General features: G+C 42.3%; 1 protein-coding gene across 16 annotated transcripts in view; it reads right to left on the bottom strand.

Annotated features, from left to right (window-relative positions):
* The window catches only part of UNC79 (unc-79 homolog, NALCN channel complex subunit), a 277,231-nt gene that overhangs the window by 121,120 nt on the left and 131,623 nt on the right, over positions 1 to 24,488 (bottom strand). For all 16 annotated transcript variants that reach the window (XM_073998138.1, XM_015454151.4, XM_045396908.3 and 13 more), the window contains 8 exons: positions 16,779 to 16,969; positions 16,046 to 16,169; positions 13,369 to 13,509; positions 10,551 to 10,772; positions 8,250 to 8,477; positions 6,338 to 6,479; positions 2,054 to 2,133; positions 1,821 to 1,969 (listed from right to left, as the gene is read on the bottom strand). In XM_073998138.1, the coding sequence (XP_073854239.1) occupies positions 1,821 to 1,969; positions 2,054 to 2,133; positions 6,338 to 6,479; positions 8,250 to 8,477; positions 10,551 to 10,772; positions 13,369 to 13,509; positions 16,046 to 16,169; positions 16,779 to 16,969 (1,277 nt within the window). The remainder of the gene's footprint in view (positions 1 to 1,820; positions 1,970 to 2,053; positions 2,134 to 6,337; positions 6,480 to 8,249; positions 8,478 to 10,550; positions 10,773 to 13,368; positions 13,510 to 16,045; positions 16,170 to 16,778; positions 16,970 to 24,488) is intronic.

Here is a 24,488-nt window from a genome sequence, read left to right as displayed (position 1 = left end):
CCCGCTCTGTTGCCCAGGCTGGAGGGCAGTGGCGCAATCTCGGCTCACTGCAAGCTCTGCTTCCCGGGTTCGTGCCATTCTCCTGCCTCAGCCTCCGGAGTAGCTGGGACTACAGATGCCCGCCACCACGCCCGGCTAATTTTTCTGTATTTTAGTAGAGATGGGATTTCACTGTGTTAGCCAGGATGGTCTCAATCTGCTGACCTCATGATCCGCCTACCTTGGCCTCCCAAACTGCTGGGATTACAGGTGTGAGCCATTGCGCCTGGCCGTTCAGATTTTCTTTATCCTAAAAATCCTTAATGTCTACTCCCTTTTCTCTCTAAGTATCTGATGTTTCCTTTCCTCTTCTAACAAACCTTTCAGAAGAAAGTTCTGCGTTGTGTGTTTATATTCAGTAAGCCTTTGCAATGTGCTCTTAGCACTCTCTTAAATTTGGATGTTTCCAAAAATCTCTCTTTTCTCCATACTCATTCTAGTAAAGCACATCTCTGACTCTATTTTAAGGTCTTCCATGGATCTCCAAACATCATTAAATAAAATCCCTATCTTCAAGGCCCTGCATACTTGGGTCCCAACCTACTTCTCCAGCCTCATTTTCCATTACTCCCTTACATCCACACCATCCAGCAAAAAAAAAATAAATAAATAAAAATAAAATAAAGCTTTGGTATCCCCCAAGTATGCCCTGCTCATTTCTGGTCCCTTCTTTCCAAGTCTCCCATCTGTTTGCTCTTGACATTCCCAGGTTTTACAACATGTCCCACCCATCTCAAATCTCTACCAATGAAAATTCTGTCGTTATCTCAATGCCCATTCAAGCAGTATTGTCTCCAGAGCCTTTCATCATTCATCATTCATCCAGAAATGCTCTCTCCCACCTTTAAGCTGTATCAAGCAGTCATTTATCACATTCCCTTGGATTGACAGTGACGTACACATACATGAATATGAATCTTAGTTTAACCAAGACTGTCAAGTTTATATTCATCCTCTCGGGGTTATTATGAAGACCAGCTCTCTTCACTCTCAAATGTAGACAAATTTGAATACTAAATTAGATGGTCACCTTTTCTCTATATTGGATTCACCCCTTCCAAACTAGATTGCAAATTCCCTAAGAACCTAGAACAAGAATGTATACAATAAGCCCTCATATTTGTTGAATGAATAATAAATAAATAAACAAAATGAGTAAAGAAAGATAGAGCCTTAATGTGATTTGTCATCAGGTTAACCTGAACCAATCTTTTCCTTTTTTACTGACTCATTCTCATACATATAAAATAAGGATGTTTCTGATTTATTTCCAGGAAGATTGCAAGAGTTATTTTAAGGTTTTCAGGAGGAAAAACACTGTAAATCTAGGGTAACGTTTTATTATAATTTTCCAAATGTCTTACCAGTCTCTAAAAACTAACTTATCAGATAGCATATGGAGAGATTTAGATCTCTATTAGCAGTTCTATTTTAAGTAAGAAGGTAGGTAAGTCCTTAATTATACTAGGTAAATATTAACATTTTTGGGGCATTTTTCTATATTTTCTATATTCTTAAGCCATCTAACAAGTGAAAGGCATAAAATAATTTTTATTTTCACTTTTCTATTTATTCAGTATCTGGCAAATGGAAATTACCATTCCTTGTATTAACGTACTTTTAAATTAGACTAAAAAGGAAAATAAAAGCAGTTATAGGCAATCGAGCTGTCCTGGCTTGAAAAATAACCCAAACAAGCCAGTAAATCTTAATCTAACTTGAATTTTCACAACTAAAGCTTAATATATAAACAAACAAAATAAACCGTTAGGAAGACATACCTTGCAATCAACATATGGTCCTGAATGTAGGCTAAAAATTGAGGGTGATCTTTTCTGGCAAGGTATAAACACTCTCCATGCAGACAAAGAATCTTCAGGCAATTGAGCATATTAAAAAGAATGTCTGGCTCTTCAAACTTAGCCATTTCCTATACAAAAAACCACATGGTTACTAAGTTATCCAAAACAGTAATGCTAGCAAGCCAAGTATTCAAAGATATCAGAAAATATACCTGGAAAATGGTATATATTAGTCTCAATGTTACCGGAAGCTGTTGGTAGCAAAATTTTCTTTCAGTATCATTCTTTACTGCTGTGAAGAAATAATTACACAAAAATTAGGCTAACTCTTCATTTCCCCCATCATTCATCAATTTATCAAGATCATAAAAACCAACAGGAGTAACAAATTGACATAGAATATATGCAACATTGTTTGAGCAATGTTTTTATTTGCTCTCCAAATTAGCATATATCCCTGCTATGATACTAGTGCAGGAAATCTTCTGAATTGAGAATTCTCAGTTTCCATTTCCCACCGTGCAGTCCCTCATGAATTCAGATGTCTTTGGCTCCCTAGAGCTACCCCTACCCAGAGACATCTGCATACATGATGGACTGCACAGTGCTGCTAGTTCTGTTAGTTCTGCTGCTCCCTGAAGGGACTTGGAACCTGGCTAGCTATGCCTTCCTAATTGGAAGGGAGATATGCAGGTATGAGAGGTGTTCGGCCAGGCGCAGTGGCTCATGCCTGAAAATCCCAGCACTTTGGGAAGCCAAGGCAGGTGGATCACTTGAGGTCAGGAGTTCAAGACCAGCCTGGCCAATATGGTGAAACCCGTCTCTACTAAAAATACAAAAATTAGCTGGGTGTGGTGGTGGGCACCTGTAATCACAGCTACTTGAGGGCCGAGGCATGAGAATCGCTTGAACCCGCGAGGGTGGAGGTTGCAGTGAGCTGATACCGTGCCACTGCACTCCAGCCTGGGCGACAGAGCAAGACTCAGTCTCGAAAAAAAAGATAAAAAAGAGAGAGAGAGAGTTGTTCAAGTTGTACTACCAATTAAAGGGGTTTATCCCATGGATTCTCACAAAAAGAGGCACATTTTGAAACAGTTGAACATATTTAGATGAGAACAACTACTCATTATTTTCACCCTCTCGTGAGGATCTCTAAAACTTTTGCCCCCATACTAGGGGCAGTAATATATTATACGTGAGACATGCTAGAGAAAAGAATTCACAAGTTAATCAGATGCAGAAACTAATGCAAAATGTGTTAAAATCACCATTACACGTTTTGGCAATCCCTAGGATCAGAGGCAATGGCAGTCAAATTCTCTTGGTCTAGATACTGAAAAGTCCATTGGGAATCTCCCGCCTGAAGGTATTTTAAATGCTTGTCATAAGTACTTGACTGTTTTGTTTGATGTGAACGTTTTCAATACATTTTTGGTGGTGGACATATCTGACCGCTACAGGAAATAGGGGCCAGGCCTCAAGATGGGAAAAAGGGAATCACATTAGAAGGGAGGGGAAGCCTCTGAACACGTGTTGACAGAGCACCCCTGAATTCTAGGACGGTAGAGCTCCAGATCACCACCTGAAGGCCCACAGAGCAGAAGCAGGAGGGAGGCTCTGAACAGCAGGCAACCCTGGTCTTGGAAGAAAGAGAAGAGGGGCTCTCCTGAGGAGACAATTTATAACTGCACCCTGCAAGACAACAGAGAGCCTGACCAGGAAAAGAGGCTAAAGCTGCCACAGGAGCCCGGAGGAGCATGCAGGGGAGAACAAAGCATGTGTTTTAATAAGTGGACTGTATAACAATTCAGCAAGGAAAAGAAAAACATTTAAAAATAAATTGCTGGCCAGGTGCAGTGGCTCACACCTATAATCCTAGCACTTTGGGAGGCTGAGGTGGGTGGATCACTTGAGGTCAGGAGTTCAAGACCAGCCTGAACAACATGACAAAACCCATCTCAAAAAAAAAAAAAAATTAGTTGGGCATGGTGGCGGGCGCCTGTAGTCCCAGCTACTCAGGAAGCTGAGACATGAGAATTGCTTGAACCTGGGAGGTGGACGTTGCAGTGAGCCGAGATCACACCACTGCACTCCAGCCTGGGCAACAGAGTAAGACCCTGTCTCAAAAAAAAAAGAAAAGAAAAAAAAATTGCTTAGTTTTAACCATTGTTCCAATACAATATTACATAGAAATAAAAGTAGTAGCAGTTAATTGATCTGTGTGCAAGCTTAGATTTAAAAAATATATTTGCATAGAAAGAGGAGAGTCTATTGGATCATGCGTGAAGTCCCAGCTTCCCTTAGGCATGAATGCTTAAGAGAAACATAACTGTAGGCCTGGGCCCTGGCTGCTGCAGCACCTAAAACAAGTTAATTAATCCTAAACTAAACTAGAAGTTGGGTTCTAGTCCCAACTCTGCCATTAATTAGTTGTTTCCAATTCCCAGGTCCCCATCCCAGGGATACCCAGACTTGGAGCTGGGGAGTGGAGCTTTTGTTTGTGTTTCTGCTTCTCAGTGACTCCGATGTTCCGTTACAGCTCTGGAATCATGTGAAATATGAAGTACAAATTGTGAATGAATAGTAGGAGTGACATGACCAGGGGCAAGTCGTTTAACCCATCTGGGATTTATTTTCCTCATCTGCCAAGTGCAAAGCCTAAATAAACTGGATCAGCAGATTGTAAACTTCTTTTCTGCAGAATATTTTGTTTACAGAAAATCTTAGAATTCCAACACATGGCCGGGTGCTGTGGCTCACTCTGTAATCCCAGCACTTTGGGAGGCTGAGACGGGTGGATCGCTTGAGCCTAGGAGTTTGAGAATAGCCTGAGCAACATGGTGAAACCCCATCTCTACAAAAAGTTTTAAAATATTAGCTGGGCATGGTGGAGCATGTCTGTGGTCCCAACTACTCGGGAGGCTGAGGTGGGAGGACTGCTTGAGCCCGGGAGGCCAAGGTTGGAGTGAGCCGTGATCACGCTCTCCTGCACTCCAGCCTGAATGACAGAGCAAGACCCTGTCTCAAAAAAAAAGAACTCCAACATACGAAAGAGAACAAGTCGTCAGAGTAATCTGGCAGAAGCAAGGTGGGGAGCCTGCTGGGTCTTTATATTTTGCCCTCCTCTTTCCCCCAGGGGTTGCCCCAATTGAGGATGTTCCAAAAGACATCACACCGAGCCTTTACAACTCCAAGAAATGCACACTGAAAACCAGTGAACCAGATAATCTCAGGTATTCCTTCAAATTCTAAGGTTTATGACATGAAATAGTGTGAGGTGAGATATTCATACACAATTCACTGTTCGTATGATCCATGGAGAAGCAGTTAGTTCCGACCAAAGATTTTGTAAGGTTACTTTCATCTGAATAAGACACCTCCACAGTTGCAATGAACCCCAGAAAACAGTCCCCTAATAATATCCGCTGCTCATTGAAGGAATGATGCCAAGCCCATGCCTCCTAATACTGGAGTGGGCTTCCAGGAGCAAGCTTTTTTTTTTTTTTTTTTGAGCAGAGTTTCACTCTCATCGCCCAGGTTAGAGCACAATGGCGCAATCTCGTCTCACTGCAACCTCCGCCTCCCCAGTTCAAGTGATTCTCCTGCCTCACTTGCACCTCAATCCCATGCAAGCTGGGATTGCAGGCATGAGCCACCACGCTTGGCTAATTTTGTATTTTTAGTAGAGACGGGGTTTCTCCACGTTGGTCAAGTTGGTCTTGAACTCCCGACCTCAAGTGATCCGCCCACCTCAGCCTCCCAAAGTGCTGGGATTACAGGCGTGAGCCACTGTACCCAATCAGGAGCAAGCTATTCCAACTCTTTCAGATCATGGATGCAGGAAGATTGAAAAGCTGCCCAAATCTGCCCCAGGTCTCATATAGATCCCCAGAGTGCCACCATCCAGAGCTAGAAATCAGGCTTTCCCAGAGGCATGTGGGGCCACATCCTGAAATCCCTAAATGCCGTCATGTGAAAGGAGCTAGAGTACGATTCCTGAGCATGTCTGCCATCTCGCTTGCCCCCATTGCGTCCACCCAAGAACCTTGAGACAAATGAGAAAGAGGCCACTCCCCAGCCCCAGCTAAGAGCCAACAAAGTAGCCTCCAAGCTCAACCTGCACAGCCCAACCGCCAGAGCCCCATTCTTCTATCCAAACACACTCTGCTTTGGCCAGATGCCCTAAGTGGCTGTCAAGATTGTCAGCACCCAGCCTTGGTCCACAGAGAACACTAGGCATTGTAAGTAGCGAGGCGATGAGTTTTTATTGAAAACCAGCACCTACTGCCAGAAAGATGCTCAGGGAACTGGGTTCTATGGGAACTGCAATGGATCTGTTCACTTTATAATCTGCTGGGAAATGTTCCTCTGCATGAGTCTGTACTAAGGAAACCACGTCTGAATTTGCCCAAGTCGATGTTAAACCAAGAACCCAGTGATTTGAACATCAGGCCCTGTGCACACAGTACACTCCCCAGCAGTCAGAGCACACCTACCAGCACGTTCCACAGGCTCGGTGCGATTGCCTGGGTTCTCCCCATGCTTGCTTGAAGGATTCTCCTCCTCCTCCCCTTCAGGGCCTATGATAAACTCTGGTCTGGAAGAAAGGAGGCTATCCTCAAGGCTGTCTGTGGGCTCCTGAAATAAACAGGACAGGCAGCCAGGTAAGCGGCCCTGGAGGGGTGTCAGGAACAGTTCACTCAGCTCAGCAAAGCTGGACTGCACACCTGCTGTGTCCTGGGCCCCATGCTGCTGCCGCCAGAGGCCAAGGCACCACACCCCAAAAGACCTCGAGCTTATTGCCAGAACAGTGAAAAGAAAGCTCTATCCGCTATTGCTGAAACATTTTCTTTCACTTCAAATATATATAGAAGATCAAAAACATCATTAAATCTTCCTAGGTCTGCTTTCTCACCTCAAGTCACTCCCACCCAAGTGCATGTTATTCAATAACAGGACTTAATTAGGAAGGAATAATAAGGGGTTCACAGAGCTATATTAAGATGCAAATGTCTGGGCACTGTGGCTCACGCCTATAATCCCAGCACTTTGGGAGGCCGAGGTGGGCGGATCACGAGGTCAGGAGTTCGAGTCCAGCCTGACCAACATGGTGAAACCCCGTCTCTACTAAAAATACAGAAATTAGCTGGGCATGGTGGCACACACCTGTAATCCCAGCTACTAGGGAGGCTGAGGCAGGAGAATTGCTTGAACCTGGGAGGCGGAGGTTGCAGTGAGCTGAGATTGCACCACTGCACGTCAGCCTGGGCGACAGAGCAAGACTCCATCTCAAAAAACAAGATGCAAATACTGGCCAGGTGCGCTGGTTCATGCCAGGAATCCCAGTGCTTTGGGAGGCTGAGGCAGGAGGATTGCTTGAGGGCAGGATCTGAGACCAGCCTGGGCAACACAGTGAGACCTCATCTCTAAAAGAATGTTTTAAATTCTCCAGGCATGGTGGCATGCCTGTGCCCAGTTACCCAGGAGGCTGAGGTGGGAGGATCCCTTAAACCCAGGAGTTCAAGGCTGCAGCTATTCATGATCCCACCACTGCAATCCTAGGTGACAGAGCAAGACCCTATCTCTGATAATAATAATAATAATAAATAAATTTTAAAAAAAATTTAAAGACACAAATACTGGTTGTCCAGGGTAGTCAAATTTTTAGGAGCAAGAAACTGCTATAACATGTGAGTTACAGACAGCAAGGTATGGCAACCCAAGTGTCTGTCAACAGCTAGCTGGAGAAACAATTTAAAAATGCATACATTTGGCCAGGTATGGTGGCTCACGCCTGTAATCCCAGCACTTTGGGAGGCCGAGGAGGGTGAATCACTTGAGCTCAGGAGTTTAAGACCAACTGGGTAACATGGCAAAACCCCGTCTCCACAAAAAATAATTTAAAAATTAGCCAGGCATGGTAGTGGGTGCCTGTAGTCCCAGCTGCTTGAGGGGCTGAGGTGGGAGAATCACCTGAGCCTGGGAGGCAAAGGTTGTAGTGAGCATGATTGAGCCACTGCACTCCAGCCTAGGAGACAGAGTGAGACACTGTCTCAAAAAAAAAAAAAAAAAAAAAAATTTACAGTATTCATTATCACTTAAACTTTGTAATATAACTTTGTGATAAAAGTTATTTCAAGAATACTAGTAATGCATGAAACCATATGAATGGAGGCGCTACAACCCTCACTCAAGCCACTTAATAGAATTCTGTATAGTGTGGCTCCAGTTTGTATCCCTTTCCAAGAGCCTGAGTCGGCGGAAGCAATGGGAAAAGTTTCTTTTAACAGTCTCACGTATAACCCAGCACGGAGTCTAAGATGATGCTGGAGGAAGACTCCATTACATCAGCTACTGCAGTCTTTAATGCTATTATACATGGGTCATCTTGTTTCTTCAACTGCTTACCACCAGCCGGCTTTCTTCTTTGGGAGCTAGTCTCTCCAGGAGTTCACAAGCAAGCTGATAGCAGAGGATACTAGACTGACATAAGTTGCACTCGATTGCTTTTTCGTCCTTCTGGCAGGTGTGGGATCCCCCCCAGGGGGCTTGGAAGACATTGTTTATAATAGAAATAATGTCCTTTGATAAGCTGTGCTCTAAACCCATCGTGATTCCATCATCTTGTAACTCCATCTGAAAGACATCGGAAAAAGGACACACACACACACATACACACAGGAAAAAAAAAAAAGAAGAAGAAGAAGGAGTTTGGTCCATTTGTCCAATATTCCATTGGCACACTACTTGGGGATAATTTTCACTAACTGGCAGCAATATTGAATTGTTTAAAGACAATATAGGCTTCAAGACCATGAATATACATTGCTGTCCATGGGTTGTTTCTAGAAGGAATATAAACACAAGACGAAGCAATTGGAATTATTTTAAAAATCATGAGAGAGCTGTTGTTGTTTTTGGCTCATCAGTTTGTGAGATTTTACACATTTTAAAAATGCTCCTCCTCACCTAGAGTCCAGATCTTGGTTTCTAAATACCATGAGCTGCTAAAAGGAACCAGGGCTCCTTGGAGAAATGGCTGAATTCCAGGGCTGGGGCTAGGAAAATATAAGATGAGCCCGGAACATCTTGTTGCACCAGAAATTAAGGAAGAGTTCACAGAATGATGTGGACGTGCCAAAAGAACACAGGAGCCAGCTTGAAAAGATTCCCACTGGCCAATTTGTGGAACACGAGCATCAAGATACAGAATCACAGTAAGAGATTATAACCCACCAAATAACATAAAAATCCCTGGGCACTGCGGGAATAAGTAGATAAATAAATAAACACATAAATGGGAAAGAAGGAGAAACTATTCCATCAGTAGAGTACCAGCGAATACATTTAGAAGAAATGATGGAATTGGAAAATTATCACTTGACTGTCATGATAGTAATAATTGATGAATCATCCATTGATGGTAAAACTAGTGGATGAAAGTCTGATAAATAAATAGGAAATCCATAAGGTATTTACAAATTACTTATTAGTTACAAAAGGGAAAATAGTGACTTTATCACAGAAAAATCTGGCAGATTTTGGTCACTTCGTTAAGGTGACCGAAGTTATCATCGCAGTAATGGGACATTATTATCTTACGCCTGCTGACATGATGCATTACAAAGGACGTAACATCACATCTGTGGTCTTCCTACCAAAAAATGCATGACCCAAATTAATTCATAAGGAAGCATCAGGCAAACTCAAATCGAGGGAGAGTCCACAAAATAACTAGACTATACTCTTCAAAAATGTCAAGGCCCCATAAGTATAGACACCCACGAGGTACCCACAAAAATTTAAAAAAATTTTTTTTAAAAAGTCAAGGATGTGAAAGATAAAGACGAAGGAACTGTCCTAGATTAAAGAAGACAAAGGAAACAGTACATATAATTGCAATGAGTGCTTCTAAATTGTTCCTTAATCAAAGCCAGGCTTTCTTCTCTTGCTATAAAGATAATACTATTATATCAATTTTTAAAATTAATAATTTCTGTAAGTTATATAGTAGTACTATAACACTGATTTTGATAACTGTACTATGTTTATGTAAGAGAATGTCCTTATTTTTTAGAAAATACACTCTGAAGTGTTTAGGGATAAAAGGACATCATGTCTGCAATTTAGTCTCAAACAATCTATTAAAAAATTAATGCATACACATGCAGAGAAAGAGAGAGAGAAGCAGATGTGGTAAATGTTAACATCGGGAGAATTGCAGGGAGGAGTATTTGGAAATTCTTTATAGTATTCTTGTAACTTTTCTGCAAATCTGAAATTGTTTCAAAATAAAAGGTTAAAAAGAAATGTTCTCATCAAAACCTTTTTAACTTCTCTTTTAAAATTAACTTTAAAAATGAATGTATGAAATATATTAAAATTAGCTTCATCACTATAGAGTTGTTGCCCCTCCCAACAATAGTATCATACTTTTTGTTCATGCAATTTACTTAACAGAATCAATTCTAATGACGCTAAGGTGTTTCTAAAATTCAATCCATTCTCATATGTCAACATCACTGCAGATATTCACATAAGTAGTTTTCAGACTCTCTGGGAAATCCCCAAAGGAGTCTGCAAAAGGTCTTGGGTGATGCTGCATCATTTCGGTAAGTGTGGAGATGCCCGACACATGGAAAGAATTGCTGTACAATGCTTTCTCTCATTCTTCACCTCTGAACTAAAGGAAGCTCATGCTTCAGCTACCTGCTTCAGGAGAAGATCAAACATGAGGATGAAACAATTTAGATTCATTTCATCATCTTCACAATCAAAGTCAATAGTCCTTCCTCCTGGGTGTCCAAAATTCTTGAAAGGGCTACGAAATGGACTACGCATAGGACTCCGAAACGGACTCTGGAAAGGACTATGAAATGGACTGAGCATATTGTGCTGAACTCGTCGACCAGGATCAGAGGCAACACTCACCTACAAGAAAGAATGGCAACACAGAAATGAACTCACAGAAGCTCAAATGGCTGTGTAAAATATCTGGGGACTCTATGGAAGGTATTTCCAGCTGTCACACTTATTTCCTTCCTTAACCATTGGCATTAGTATCTCCAAATACTAAGGATTCTCTCAATATATAAAAACAAAAACTAAAACCACTCAAACTTCCTAGTTGTCAGGAAGTGACATCAACACGCCAAAGAATGAAGGCATCTGCCATTACATTTTTCAACCCATCAAACATGTCCAATTAGACCAGATTGTTTGAATATACTGAAAACCGTACCCTGAAAAATGAGAATTTACAAAAGTAAAATATTGCAAGATAATGTTTAGAATCAGAAGCACAGAATCTCAGATTGACACGATTGGTTAAAAGATGGTCTCTGGGGATTACAAGTAGTAAACTATTATGGGTCGACAATATATGATAAACCTTTTATACTGATTATTCTCCATTTGTCCACCCAACCCCCATTCAGACCTTTACTACCTCCTTGGCCCTACTCTATGCCCAAGAAGTCATGGACTGAGTCTCCTCTGGCTCCTTTGCCGCGTAGCTTCCAGCTGGGTTAAGTCAATGTTTTTTATTCTTTGGATTTTTTTGTCACTGTTTTGCTTTGGGACAGAGTCTTGCTCTCTTGCCCAGGCTGGAGTGCAGCGGCATGATCATGGCTCACTGCAGGCTTGACCTCCTAGGCTCAAGAAATCCTCCCACCTCAGCCTCCCAAGTAGCTGGGACTACAGGCTTGCACCACCAGGCCCAGCTAATTTTTTGAAAAATTTTTTGTAGAGACAAGGTCTCATTATGTGGCCCAGGCTGGTCTCTAACTCCTGGACTCAAGCAATCCTCCCACTTCAGCTCCCGAAGTGCTGGGATTAGAGGCATGAGTCACCAAACCTGGCTGGGTTCAGTGAATGGGAGGCACCAGCAGAAGTCCTGAAAGCTGGAGGAGAGAGAGGCAGAAGTATTCCCCTTCTCCCTGCCTACTTGGGTGCTACATCTCTGGGAGCATCTCTAGCACTCCATAACTTCTCCAACCAGCCCTTTCTTACAGTTTAGCTCCTGTTTGGTACCCCAGGAGCTCCTTCCCTTGTTCCTTCAGCCCTGGGGATGTAAGGACTTTCTCCTGGACTGTTCCTGGACTCTGAGTGCCTTGTGCACCCGTACTGCTCCTTTAGCTCCCTTAAGCTTTCCCATAACACTATAGGCAGAATCTCCATTAAAGTCGTCATTTAAACTATCTGGGATAAATTCTGAATCGGGATCCTGACTAACACATCTGTACATCACTCTCAAATCATATTTCTCTCTCTTTCTTTTTCTTTTTCAATTTTTATTTTAGAATCAGGGGACACGTGCAGGTTTGTTACAAAGTTATATTGAGTGATGCTGAGGTTTGGGATGTGATTGAACCTATCACCTAGGATATTTTTCTGTCTTAAAAATCTTTGTGGTAACAACAAAGCTCTTCAAACACCATTTTCAAGGTAAAGAGGAAGATGACCCCATTAAGAATGAGAATACCCAAGCATTCACGGTGTTATCTGTAGGAAATCACTTCACTTCACTGAACATCAGGTTAGGCAGTTGTAAAATGAAGATAATGAGTTCTTCCCTGGCTGCCTCACACAATCCTGTGATATTGTTTATTGTGAACACATTGCACAGAGTAAAGTGCCACACAAAGGAATGTCATTTTAAAGGTTACGGAAGAAAGAAATAAAGTATAGATGGTTGGCAGCTGGCTCCTATCAGGCAGATGACAAAATAAGTAATGATATTCTTTAAAAACAATGAATACAAACCCATAATCATGTTCCATTTTTTAATCCCTAGATATCAGGAGGAATGGCAGGAGGCCTGTGGCATACAGTGGGGGAAATTTTGTAGAGAGGCTTGACAAGGAAAGAGTGGTGAACATTTTCTGCCAACCATGCAATAAGAGTCAACCTTTCCACAGCTGCTCATGGCCTGAGAACAGCAGCACATCAGCAGAGACTCTACATCAGCAGAGGCCTCCATAGAAAAATAATCAAAGCTGTCCAGCAGTTTGTATACACTTTAGACCAGACTATCTTGACTTTTCTCATCTACAGTGATGCAAAGGGGTCAAGAAAGTGGGCTCAGTTGGTTCACAGTGACAGCATCCCTCACATTCACCACTAGTTGATCATATCTTCCCAAAAGACAAGGAAAAAAAATCATCCAAACTCCTGCCAAACTCCTCACCCCCAAAGTGAAGCACTGATCTGCCTAGGAGCTGGTGAAAAATTCTTATTCAGCAGGAGACTCATAAAAATAGAATGTTACCAAAAAGCTACTCTTTTTCATCATGGGAGAGAGCTAAAATTCAAAGCAATTAAAAAGAAAATGAAAACTCAATAACTTACTGATTATATACTGTACCAAACAAATGTGACTATTTAATGCACTTAAAAGATGAACACAGCAAGATGGGAGGAAAACACATTTTTGGTTTCTTATGACAGTACTTTCAGGCTTAGGATAACTGACAAGGGTTTTCAAAATTTTTAAAAGTAAGACAAGAAAAAATGTGGCAATAATTACCCTTCGAGATGCAAGGTTCCCTGCCAGTTCACTGACTCTTGATTTTCTTTGATTTGCCAGCTCTTTGACCGAATTAACTCCATCAGAAAACATACTTATTAGGAGTTGAAGTGGAACCATGATATCTAACTCCGATAATACCTAGGGAAAAAAAGGCATATATCCCCCAAAAAACACATGTAAATTTTAAAACTCAAAAAAGCTACATTTAGCCTTCTTTTTCCAAAGCAAATTGTTGAACATGAGGATATTTAGCCTTGCATGTATTCTATCAACAGTCATCCTCCAATTTTCATACTAAGAAAATCAAAGTTATCATTGAACTTTCTCCTTTCCTCACCCCCAGCATCTAATAGGTCACCATGTTCTTTCTACTAACACTTCTCAGTTTCTCTTGACGCTGTCCCCGACTCTCCATACCCACCGCTAGTGCCTCAGGTCCCCACCTTTCTCCTAGACTAGCACTGCTTCTCCAGTCCATCCCCACTCTGATCTCAATGACCCATCCCATCTTGCTGTCTGGTACAACTTGGTGTCAATCTGGGCCCAAATCAAGTCACCTTCTCTGTCATTAATTTTCTGGAAAAAAATGCCTTCTTCCTTCAGACAGAATTAATCCATCCCTGTTCTGTGCTTTCTTAACCTTTATACATACCTTTATTAGAGCAATTATTACTTTTTCTTCTGTTTAATTACCTCATCCTATCCCTCCCACTGAGAGCTGCTTAAAGAAAGCAAGTATGCAGAAAGGACTATTTCTGGTCCCACTTTTATTCCAGTGCCTATTCCAGTGCCTGGCCCATGGGAGCTCTTGCATGTGTTTCCACAATTAATTATAAATGAGTCAACTCTAACCACTATAGTGTCCACTCTATCCTCTAAATAGACCAAGGCTGGAAAACCTCCTTCAGCTGCAGCACTCTGTCTTATAAATCAAGGCTGGATGAAAGCCCAGTCCGTAAAACGTGTAAATGTTGCCGCTGTAGCTATACGGGTCAAAGCTGTATGGGCTCATCCCCAAGGAGAACAGTGTAAGGACTGTGCAACTGGGTAACTGAGGCAACATCCAGCCATGTGTAGGAAGACTGGCTTTCTTCAAAGGAGAATTACCTCACCGAAATCCATTTGGGAATAAATGGTTAAAATTCTAAATCCCAAAGTTGACTATTTTTTTTTTTATGAGACAGGGTCTCACTTTGTTGCCCAGGCTGGAGTGCAGTGGCCTGATCATAGCTCATTGCAGCCTTGATCTCGTGGGCTCAAGAGATTCTCCTGGCTCAGCCTCCCAAGTAGCTGGGACTACAGATGTGCGTCACCACATCCAGCTAATTTTTGTATTTTTTGTAGAGATGGGCTTTGGCTATGTTGGCCAGACTGGTCTTGAACTCGTGAGCTTAAGTGATCCACCCACCTTCGCCTCCCAAAGTGCTGGGATTACAGGTGTGAGCTACCGAGCTGGCCCAAATTTTGACTTTTTAAAAAATGGTCTCTTTGCTCTTTGTCAAATGTGAAGAATATTGCTCTTTAGTTTCGAACCCAGAAAGGCATCTTTACAACTTGAAGAGCTTATGCAATCCTATCCTTGCATGACACAGAAATGTATCTATACCTGTAGTTAACCTAAACATTGATTCTGTCCTCATTTTCTAAAACTGCCCAAACTTCATATCAGGTATTCAAGTCAATTTAATAAACTTTAATTGAACATCCACTTTTTTTTTTTGAGACAGAGTCTCACTCTGTTGCCCAGGCTGGAGTGCAGTGGTGCGGTCTCGGCTCACTGAAACCTCTGCCTCCTGGATTCAAGTAATTCTCTGCCTCAGCCTCCCAAGTAGCTGGGATTACAGGCACCCGCCACCATGCCTGGCTAATTTTTTGTATTTTTAATAGAGATAGGATTTCACCATCTTGGCCAGGCTGGTCTTGAATTCCCGACCTTGTGATCCACCCACCTCAGCCTCCCAAAATGCTGGGATTACAGGCATGAGCCACCGCACCCGGCCCTGAACATCCACTTTTAAATACAAAGCATGTGCTATATTCTAGGAGGAGAGGATGAAGAGGGTTATAAATACAGAAATGAGTAAGACCTGGCCCTTGTACTCAGGAGGTTGTAATCAGGTGGAGAGAGAGACAAAAACTGTGAGACAGAAATAGAACCAAATTCACACAGAGAACCTGGGAAGATGAGGGCTTGAAGTAGCAGAAAACTTCACATAGGGGATAATTTTTGAGATGAACTTTAAAAGGTAGGTTGGAGTTCACAAATAGAGACACAAGAGAAAGTCATCCCAGGCTGAGAGAACAGCACGAACTAGTCACTAAATCCTTCCCCATCTTTCCAAGTAAAGGACCTGTTTAATATCAAAGATTTAGCAGAATCCCACAAGACAACTATTATACATTTAATAGCCATTGATGGAAAAATATAAAAGGACCTCAAGCTACTATGAATTCAGTAATATTATTGCACAATTTATATATTTATATGTTATTACCCACAACTAGAGCAACATATATTTGAAATTTACTCATCTATGCATAGGAGATATTCTTTCTTGGCAAACATAGGGACTTACGAACTCTTTGCTACAACTCCCACCCCCTCGACCCAGGAATCTAAAGCTTGTAAGCTAAGAATTATTTCCTAAAATGATCGGAAGTATTATTCACTTACATGAAGCCATAGTAAAGCTTGCTCCTGCACAGATGAGGGGTATCCTGTAAACCGACAACTAATAAAACCAAACATCTCCTCCATTGAGAAAGGCAGAGGACAGAGTTCAATGTCAAACATTTTGCTGGAAAGCAGAGCAACAAAAGTAAATGACCAATGGGCATAGATCGGGTTCTACTAATGCCACCAATGTCTTTCTAACTATTCCCTATTTGGAAAGCCAAGTCTTTTAGATTAGTTTGGGTTCTGAACTGTTAGCAGCATGTTTCACTTTACTAGAAGAGAAGTTTATGTCATTGAAATAGAGATCTTATAAATAATTCATATGGTGGTTAATAACATTACTGTTCTTCCTCATATTAGGTTTAACAGAAGGAATTGCATTTCTAAGGCATTAGCGTTGCTCCCTAGCATCTAAAACAGTTTCCCTTTGCACTTTCCCACCACATCCTACCGATTATAATTATATTTGAAAATTTCAAAATAAGCAAACGTCTGTTTTTATCTATTTACTATTCCACAAGAACAAAAATCTTTTCGGGACAATGCCAAATCATCTTAGGTGGAGGTATTGCAGCTATTTCACGTTGGGGCTTCAAGTTTCTCTACAGGGTTGTTAAAAAGTAAATGAGATTATATAAAATGCTTAGTAGGGTGACAGGCATACAGTACATGCTCAACAAACATTAGGTATGATTATAATTACAGTGATTTCATTAAACTACTTACCCACCTTAATACTTCCCTGAATTCTTTTAACTGATTATCTGGGACTTCTGTTCTGATGGCTTCCAGCCATTCCGGCATAATACACTCCCAGACAGATTGACTGATCACATTATAGGGGATCAGGCAGAGGATTCGATTGAGACCTTCCTTCAGCTGAGTCACTGTGCTACAGGACTTATCCCAGTAGCCACCAACCTGAAGGGGTTTCCACACCCACAGGAGAAAAGAATGAAACACACTGGTTACAATTATACTCAAGGACTTCCTAAGGCAATGGGTACAGAGAAAGGCCACAATCCGTCATGTCTGAGTCCTCGGCCAAGAATCTTCAGTGTGAGATTGATTCGTAAGATGGCAAACCACCAGGATCCATCAGTTACAGAAAGGAAAACATAGTTACCAATAGGCTCAAATATTGATTACGGATTGAATTTTTAATGATTCTACTGTAGATTTTCCAAATCACATGTGAATTAAAATTCCAAAGATTTATTCCCAACAGGATGAGCATACTCTTAGAGCTTTCTTATTCCTAAAGTCTGATAAATCCATTACAACATGCACGTTACACCTGTGCTTCAGAAGAACACAGTTTTCTACTATTGCGTGCTTTGTACTGCAGATTTTTGATTACAGGAAATACGGTAGTACACAGTGCTCTTTTTACCCTATGCTGCATACTCTGCCACAATTTTTTTCCTAAGAACACTCTAAAGGTAGTTGAATCTGTGAATAAAAAGGACTGGCTTTTTAAACTAATTAAGATAGTATATTAATTTTTAAGAGCAGGAAAAGGTTAAAATCATGAATTTACAGACTTAGGTTGTTCATAATCCTGAGGTTAGAGATTGTATATTCTAAGTATCAATGTAACAAAGGTTAAACTGGTCCTGAGTCTTTACCAAATAACACAAGATGTGTGAGAAATTACCTTAATTTAAATGAATCCTATTTTAAATGTTTATTACATCTAGAATTCCAGATTATTCCGAAAAATCAATCAATTATATTTTAAAGTTCCAATATCTATTTGGTGCCATATTGACCAAAATCCTAGACAATTGACTAAATATTTTTAGGAAGTGACTATATTTCTGGAATTTCTGTTGTGTTGTTGTTAGTTACAGGTACAGAGAGAAAAGAATCAGCACTAATTACATTAAGATCCTGAAATATATCATTACTGAAGTTTTTTTGGCTACGTAGTTTATGGTCAAGCCATATAAAGGCTTATTGGTTTTGAATCGTATTTTGGAACAAGAATGCTTTTGGAAACCCTAAATTGTCAATGGCCAGATGACAAATCTTTTGGGTTAGAAAAGCTTTCATATTTAAAAGGATTTTTAGAGCACACTTACCCTAAACAAATGTCCTAATTACCTACAGGGGAGGATGAAATGGAAAGAAGGACACAAAAAGTATCACAGCTAGCCTAAAAGCTTCCTTAATGAAATTAAACAACAGAAATCAGATTTAGAACAACAATTTAAATCTACACCCACTATAAACTCCCCTTCACTACCTTCCTCCTGCACATGGCCCAGTGGGAGGCTGATAGTTCAGTCTGATAGGAGATATCATGGAAGACTTTCCTCTACAGGTCAATGGGCTGAAGTGGAATGATATGCTCAGAGGGCAGGAATTTATCCTAAAGGCTCTGTTAAAAGATTTATAAAAACATTCCAAAGGCACACAGCTCTAAATTCAGAAGCCCTGGAACGCAGGAATCTTTTGGTTTCCACATCAGTTGGAAATCTTCTCTCTGACATAAAGGGACAATTTCAAAATAGTGCAGTTGGATGGGCAGGCCAATCCCTTAACTAGCTGAGTCCACCACCCAGTTCTTTGAAGAATTAAAAATAACTGTTCTAGGCTGAGGCGAAAGGATCTCCTGAGGCCAGGAGTTCAAGACCAGCCTGAGCAGCATAGTGAGACCCTGTCTCTAAACAAATTTTTTTTTTAATTAGCCGGGCATGGTGGTATGCACCTGTAGTTCCATCTACTCGGGAGGCTGAGGTGGGAGGATCGACTGAGCCAGAAGTTTGAGGCTGCAGTGAGCTATGGTTGTGCTACTGTACTCCAGCCTGGGCCACAGAGCAAGACCCCATATTAAATAAATAAATAAATATTTTTTAAAAATAAATAAATGTCCTGGCTTTACTGAGTCTTTACAAAAACACAAATGTGGCCTTAGGAAAAACCTAAAGCACCACCCCCCCCCATCCTTCTTACCAATCCCAAAACCTCCCCTCCAAAAGACGCTTGCAGATACTATAAAATGCCAGGACACTGGAAAAGGGACTGTCCTGCACTTAAGAAGCAAAACTTAAATTGTAATTGTCCCGGGCCTCAGCCTGGACATGTAAACACTGCAGACTCTCTAGACAAATAATCATCCATTCCCCCATCCTCCCTTAAGCACCTACATGTTAAAGCTCAACACTGCCAGGAGAATTTCCTGTTTGTCCTAGACCAAAATCTGGCAATAGGCAAATATGTCCCTGGAAATCCTCTTGGAGCAGTTACTTTAAAAGTCTGCATCGCGGGGCGCAGTGGCTCACGCCTATAATCCCAGCACTTTGCGGGGGGGGGGGGGGGGGGGGCAATTCATAGTCATATTAAGACCAATTAATAGTCATACAAAGTGTGAAAGGAAAACCTTGGGCCCCAAAATTACTAAGCTAAAGGGAAATGTCAAGCTGGGAACTGCTCAGGGCAAACCTGCCTCCCACTCTATTCAAAGTCACCCCTCTGCCACACACTGAGACAGATGCATATCTGATTGCCTCCTTTGGAAAGGCTTATCAGAAACTCAAAAGAATGCAACCATTTGTCTCTCACCTACCTGTGACCTGGAAGCTCCCTCCCTGCTTCGAGTTGTCCCCGCCTTTCTGGACAGAACCAATGTACTTCTTACATATATTGATTGATGTCTCATGTCTCCCTAAAATGTATAAAACCAAGCTGTGCCCCGAGCACCTTGGGCACATGTCTTTCCTGAGGCTGTGTCACAGGAGAGCATCCTCAACCTTGGCAAAATAAACTTTCTAAACTAACTGAAACCGTCTCAGATATTCAGGGTTCACAAAAGAAAGTAGCCATTATAATGATAAAAGAAAACTTCAGCTGAATTAAATGTAAAGGAGTTTAATCAAACAATAAATGATTCACAATTTGGGCAGCCTTCTGAGTCAGAGTAGGCTCAGAGACTCCAGCACAGCCACGTGGTAGAAGATTTATGGACAGAAAAAGGAAAGGGATGGACAGAAAAGAGAAGTGAGGCTGGGCACGGTGGCTCATGCCTGTAATCCCAGCACTCTGTAAGGCCGAGGTGGGTGGATCACCTGAGGTCAGGTGTTTGAGACCAACATGAGAAAACCTCATCTCTACTAAAAATACAAAAAAATTGACCAGGTGTGGTGGTGGGCACCTGAATCCCAGCTACTCGGGAGGCTGAGGCAGGAGAATCACTTGAACCTGGGAGGTGAAGGTTGCAGTGAGCCAAGATTGCACCACTCCACTCCAGCCTGGGCAACAAGAGTGAAACTCCGTCTCAAAAAAAAAAAAAAAAAAGGAAGGAAGGAAGGAAGGGTACAGAAACAGCTGGATTGGGTATAGGTTGGCATTTGCATTTTGTGAACATGGTTCGAATAGTTGGCTACATTTGATTGGCCAAAACTCGGTGATTGGCACGGTGTAGGCTATGGTCCATTCATACCTCCACTTGTTATAGATCACGATGTACAGAGAAACTTTCAGGCCAAACTTAAAGGATGTAAGGAGGCAGTTTTAGGCTAAACTTGATTTAACACTATATTATTTTTCGGGGCTTTCATGTTTAATCATGCCTTTTACTTAAAGAATTCCAGGCCGGTGGCAGTGGCTCAAGCCTGTAATCTCAGCACTTTGGGAGGCCAAGGTGGGTGGATCACGAGGTCAGGAGATCAAGACCATCCTTGCCAACATGGTGAAACCCCACCTCTACTGGGTGTGGTGGCACGTGCCTGTAGTCGCAGCTACTCACGAGGCTGAGGCAGGAGAATCGCTTGAACCCGGGAGGCAGAGGTTGCAGTGAGCTGAGATCATGCCACTGCACTCCAGCCTGGCGACAGAGCAAGATTCCGTTTCAAAAAAAAAAAAAAAAAATTTCCAGAAACTGGCCTAAGGAGATCCGAAATCGAACCAAGGCTGTGGAGTGTCCCTACTCAGGAAGGAATGCTGAACAATTGATTTACAGCATTGTTGCCGCTGGCCAGACCACCAGGTGGCCTGTTACTCAACGTAACCATCATGACCAGCTATGCTGACCTGCATACCTTACCCCTTAACAAGCTCTGCCCAGCCCAGCCTGCAAACCTTACCCGTGATGTCAATTCCCGCTCTTTGCCTAATAAAACGATCCCTACCAACGCTTTTTGGAAAACCAGTGGGAGGATTCTTGCACTTCCACTGTCTCCCTTGCTCTTGAGCACAAGCCCTGAAATAAAATCCTTGTCTAGGAAATCCGCTTGGCCCCATGTTAATTTCCATTACATGGGAAGCCAAAGAGTCTGGTTTATAAGAGATTCTCTGGCAACTGCTGCACGTCCACAGGACATGGGGAACATTTTTCCCTCCCAAGCAGGAGGCTTGTGAGCCAGCATGATGGCCAGACACCTCTGCAGCTGATGGGCAGCTGTCTGAATCTTTGGTTCAGTATTGCTGCAACTGAGAGTTTTCCTCCAGCTTCCCCAAGACTCCTTGCCACCCCTCTAAGCTATGCTTTCCCTCTTCTCCTGTCCCCTACTTGTTGTGTTTTTATTTTTCCTTCTTCTTCCTTCCTCCTTCCCTTCTTTTGGTTTTCACTAACTTCATCAACTCCAACTGAATAGATACCCACACATGGCATGTTGAAATGGTGGATTGGCTCAGCCTGAATAGTCACCCATGCAGGATGGATTGAAATGGCTGATCAGTTTAGAAAACTCTGTTTAGTGCCCTGACTTTGAACTCTGTAATCTTCTTTAAGTCTTCTAAGTATTTTCCCTCCCTTTGCCACACCTTATGAGGAAGGGAAGCCTGTGGACTTGCCTGTCATCTGTCTGTTTCAGTGTGAAGCTACTGACTCTGCGTGCTGTTAAAGCAAACTAAATACAGCCTGAGAAGAACTCCATACTTCTATATTTGAGTCCTTGTGGATATAACCTAGCTGTAGAAAACAATGTATTTGGTGGTCCATTTTCAAGACAAAATACCTTGAGTACACTTGGACCTGTAAGCTATGGAAGAACAGGATACCCTAGGACCCTGCATTAATAGGCACTGCCTGCTTGTTTGAACCTAAGTTATCCTCACCCAAACCAGAGGATTTAGCTTAGAATGGAAGTTTACTAGCTTGCAAAAATAGCTCACCTTATCTATTCCTAACAGCTTGCTTAACCCCCTAGGTCATAGGTCAAATACTTGAAGAGTCTCAGAGCTGACTACGATTACAATGCATTAAGGGCTGCAACAAAATACAGTGAGAAGACCCTAAAGAAAATACCTAAAGCCCCAACCCAACAACCAATAAAAACCAAGAAAAGAAACTTAGGTGACCACGTCCAGGAAGATTGTAACCCCACAGTGCTCAGCCTAGAGGAACCAGGGGAAGGACTTGCGCACGAGGGGATAAATTGCTTGCTGTAACTGTACCAGATGTGCCTGCTCAACAGACACCCGATCTTGCAAGACCGACAGTCAAGTCTCACTTTTGCTGTACTTCTGGTCTCTTAGTCCTTTCTTTGGGTTTGGACCAGTAGGTGCGCCTCTTATAATTTGGGGGAGCGCATTTCTGTCAGGCCTCTGAGCCTAAACTAAGCCATTGTATCCGCTGTGACCTGCATGTATACATCCAGATGGCCTGAAGTAACTGAAGAATCACAAAAGAAGTGAAAATGGCCAGTTCCTGCCTTAACTGATGACATTACTTTATGAAATTCCTTCTCCTGGCTCATCCTGGCTCAAAAGCTCCCCCACTAAGCACCTTGTGACTCCCACCCCTGCCAGCCAGAGAACAACCCCCTTTGACTATAATTTTCCACTACCTACCCAAATCTTATAAAAGGGCCCCACCCCTATCTCTCTTTGCTGACTCTCTTTTCAGACTCAGCCCGCCTGCATCATGGTGATTAAAAAGCTTTATTGCTCACACAAAGCCTGTTTGGTGGTCTCTTCACACAGACACAGATGAAATTTGGTGCCATGACTCAGATCAAGGGACCTCCCTTAGGAGATCAACCCCCTGTCCTCCTGCTCCTTCAACATTTATTCTCCAAAGGATATCGGGTATCCCCCTCCAAAGCTCAAATTTCTTCTCCATCCATTACCTACCTCAGCATAATTCTTCATAAAAACACACGTGCTCTCCCTGCCGATCATGTCTGACTGATCTCTCAAACCCCAACACCTTCTACAAAACAACTCCTTTCCTTCCTAGGCATGGTTGGACACTTTCACTTTTGGATACCTGGTTTTGCATCCTAACAAAACCATTATATAAACTCACAAAAGGAAATCTAGCTGACCCCACAGATCCTAAATCCTTTCCCCACTCTTCTTCCCGTTCCTTGAAGACAGCTTTAGAGACTGCTCTCACACTAGCTCTCCCTGACTCATCCCAGCCCTTTCATTACACACAGCTGAAGTGCAGGGCTGTGCAGTTGGAATTCTTACACAAGGACTGGGACCACACCCTGTAGCCTTTTTGTCCAAACAACTTGACCTTATTGTTTTAGGCTGGCCTTCATGTGTCCATGCAGAGGCGGCTGCTGCCCTAATACTTTTAGAGGCCCTCAAAATCACAAACTATGCTCAACTCACTCTCTACAGTTCTCATAACTTCCAAAATCTATTTTATTCCTCACACCTGATGCATATACTTTCTGCTCCCCAGCTCCTTCAGCTATACTCACTCTTTGTTGAGTCTCCCACAATTACCATTGTTCCTGGCCTGGACTTCAATCCGGCCTCCCACATTATTCCAGATACCACACCTGAGAACCATGACTATCTCTCTGATCCACCTGACATTCACTCCATTTCCTCATATTTCCTTCTTTCCTGTTCCTCACCCTGATCACACTTGGTTTATTGATGGCAGTTCCACCAGGCCTAATCACCACTCACCAGCAAAGACAGGCTATGCTATAGTATCTTTCACATCTGTCACTGAGGCTACCACTCTGCCCCCCTGAACTACCACTCAGCAAGCTGAACTCATTGCCTTAACTCAGGTCCTCACTCTTGCAAAGGGACTATGCATCAATATTTATACTAACTCTAAATATGCCTTCCATATCCTGCACCACAATGCTGTTATATGGGCAGAAAGAGGTTTCCTCACTACGCAAGGGTCCTCCATCATTAATGACTCTTTAATAAAAACTCTTCTCAAGGCTGCTTTACTTCCAAAGGAAGCTGGAGTCGTTCACAACAGGGGCCATCAAAAGGCATCAGATCCCACTGCTCTGGACAACACTTATGCTGATAAGGTAGCTAAAAAAGCAGCTAGCATTCCAACTTCTATCCCTCACAGCAGTTTTTCTCCTTCTCGTCAGTCACTCCCACCTACTCTCCCACTGAAACTTCCACCTATAAATCTCTTCCCACAGAAGGCAAATTGTTCTTAGACCAAGGAAAATATCTCCTTCCAGCCTCACTGGCCCATTCTATTCAGTCACCATTTCATAACCTC

The sequence above is a fragment of the Macaca fascicularis genome, chromosome 7, assembly GCF_037993035.2.
Source record: "Macaca fascicularis isolate 582-1 chromosome 7, T2T-MFA8v1.1".
NCBI classification, from domain to species: Eukaryota; Metazoa; Chordata; class Mammalia; order Primates; family Cercopithecidae; genus Macaca; species Macaca fascicularis.
The sequence above is the reverse complement of the archived record's forward strand: the minus strand, read 5'-3'. Positions and strand labels throughout refer to the sequence as shown.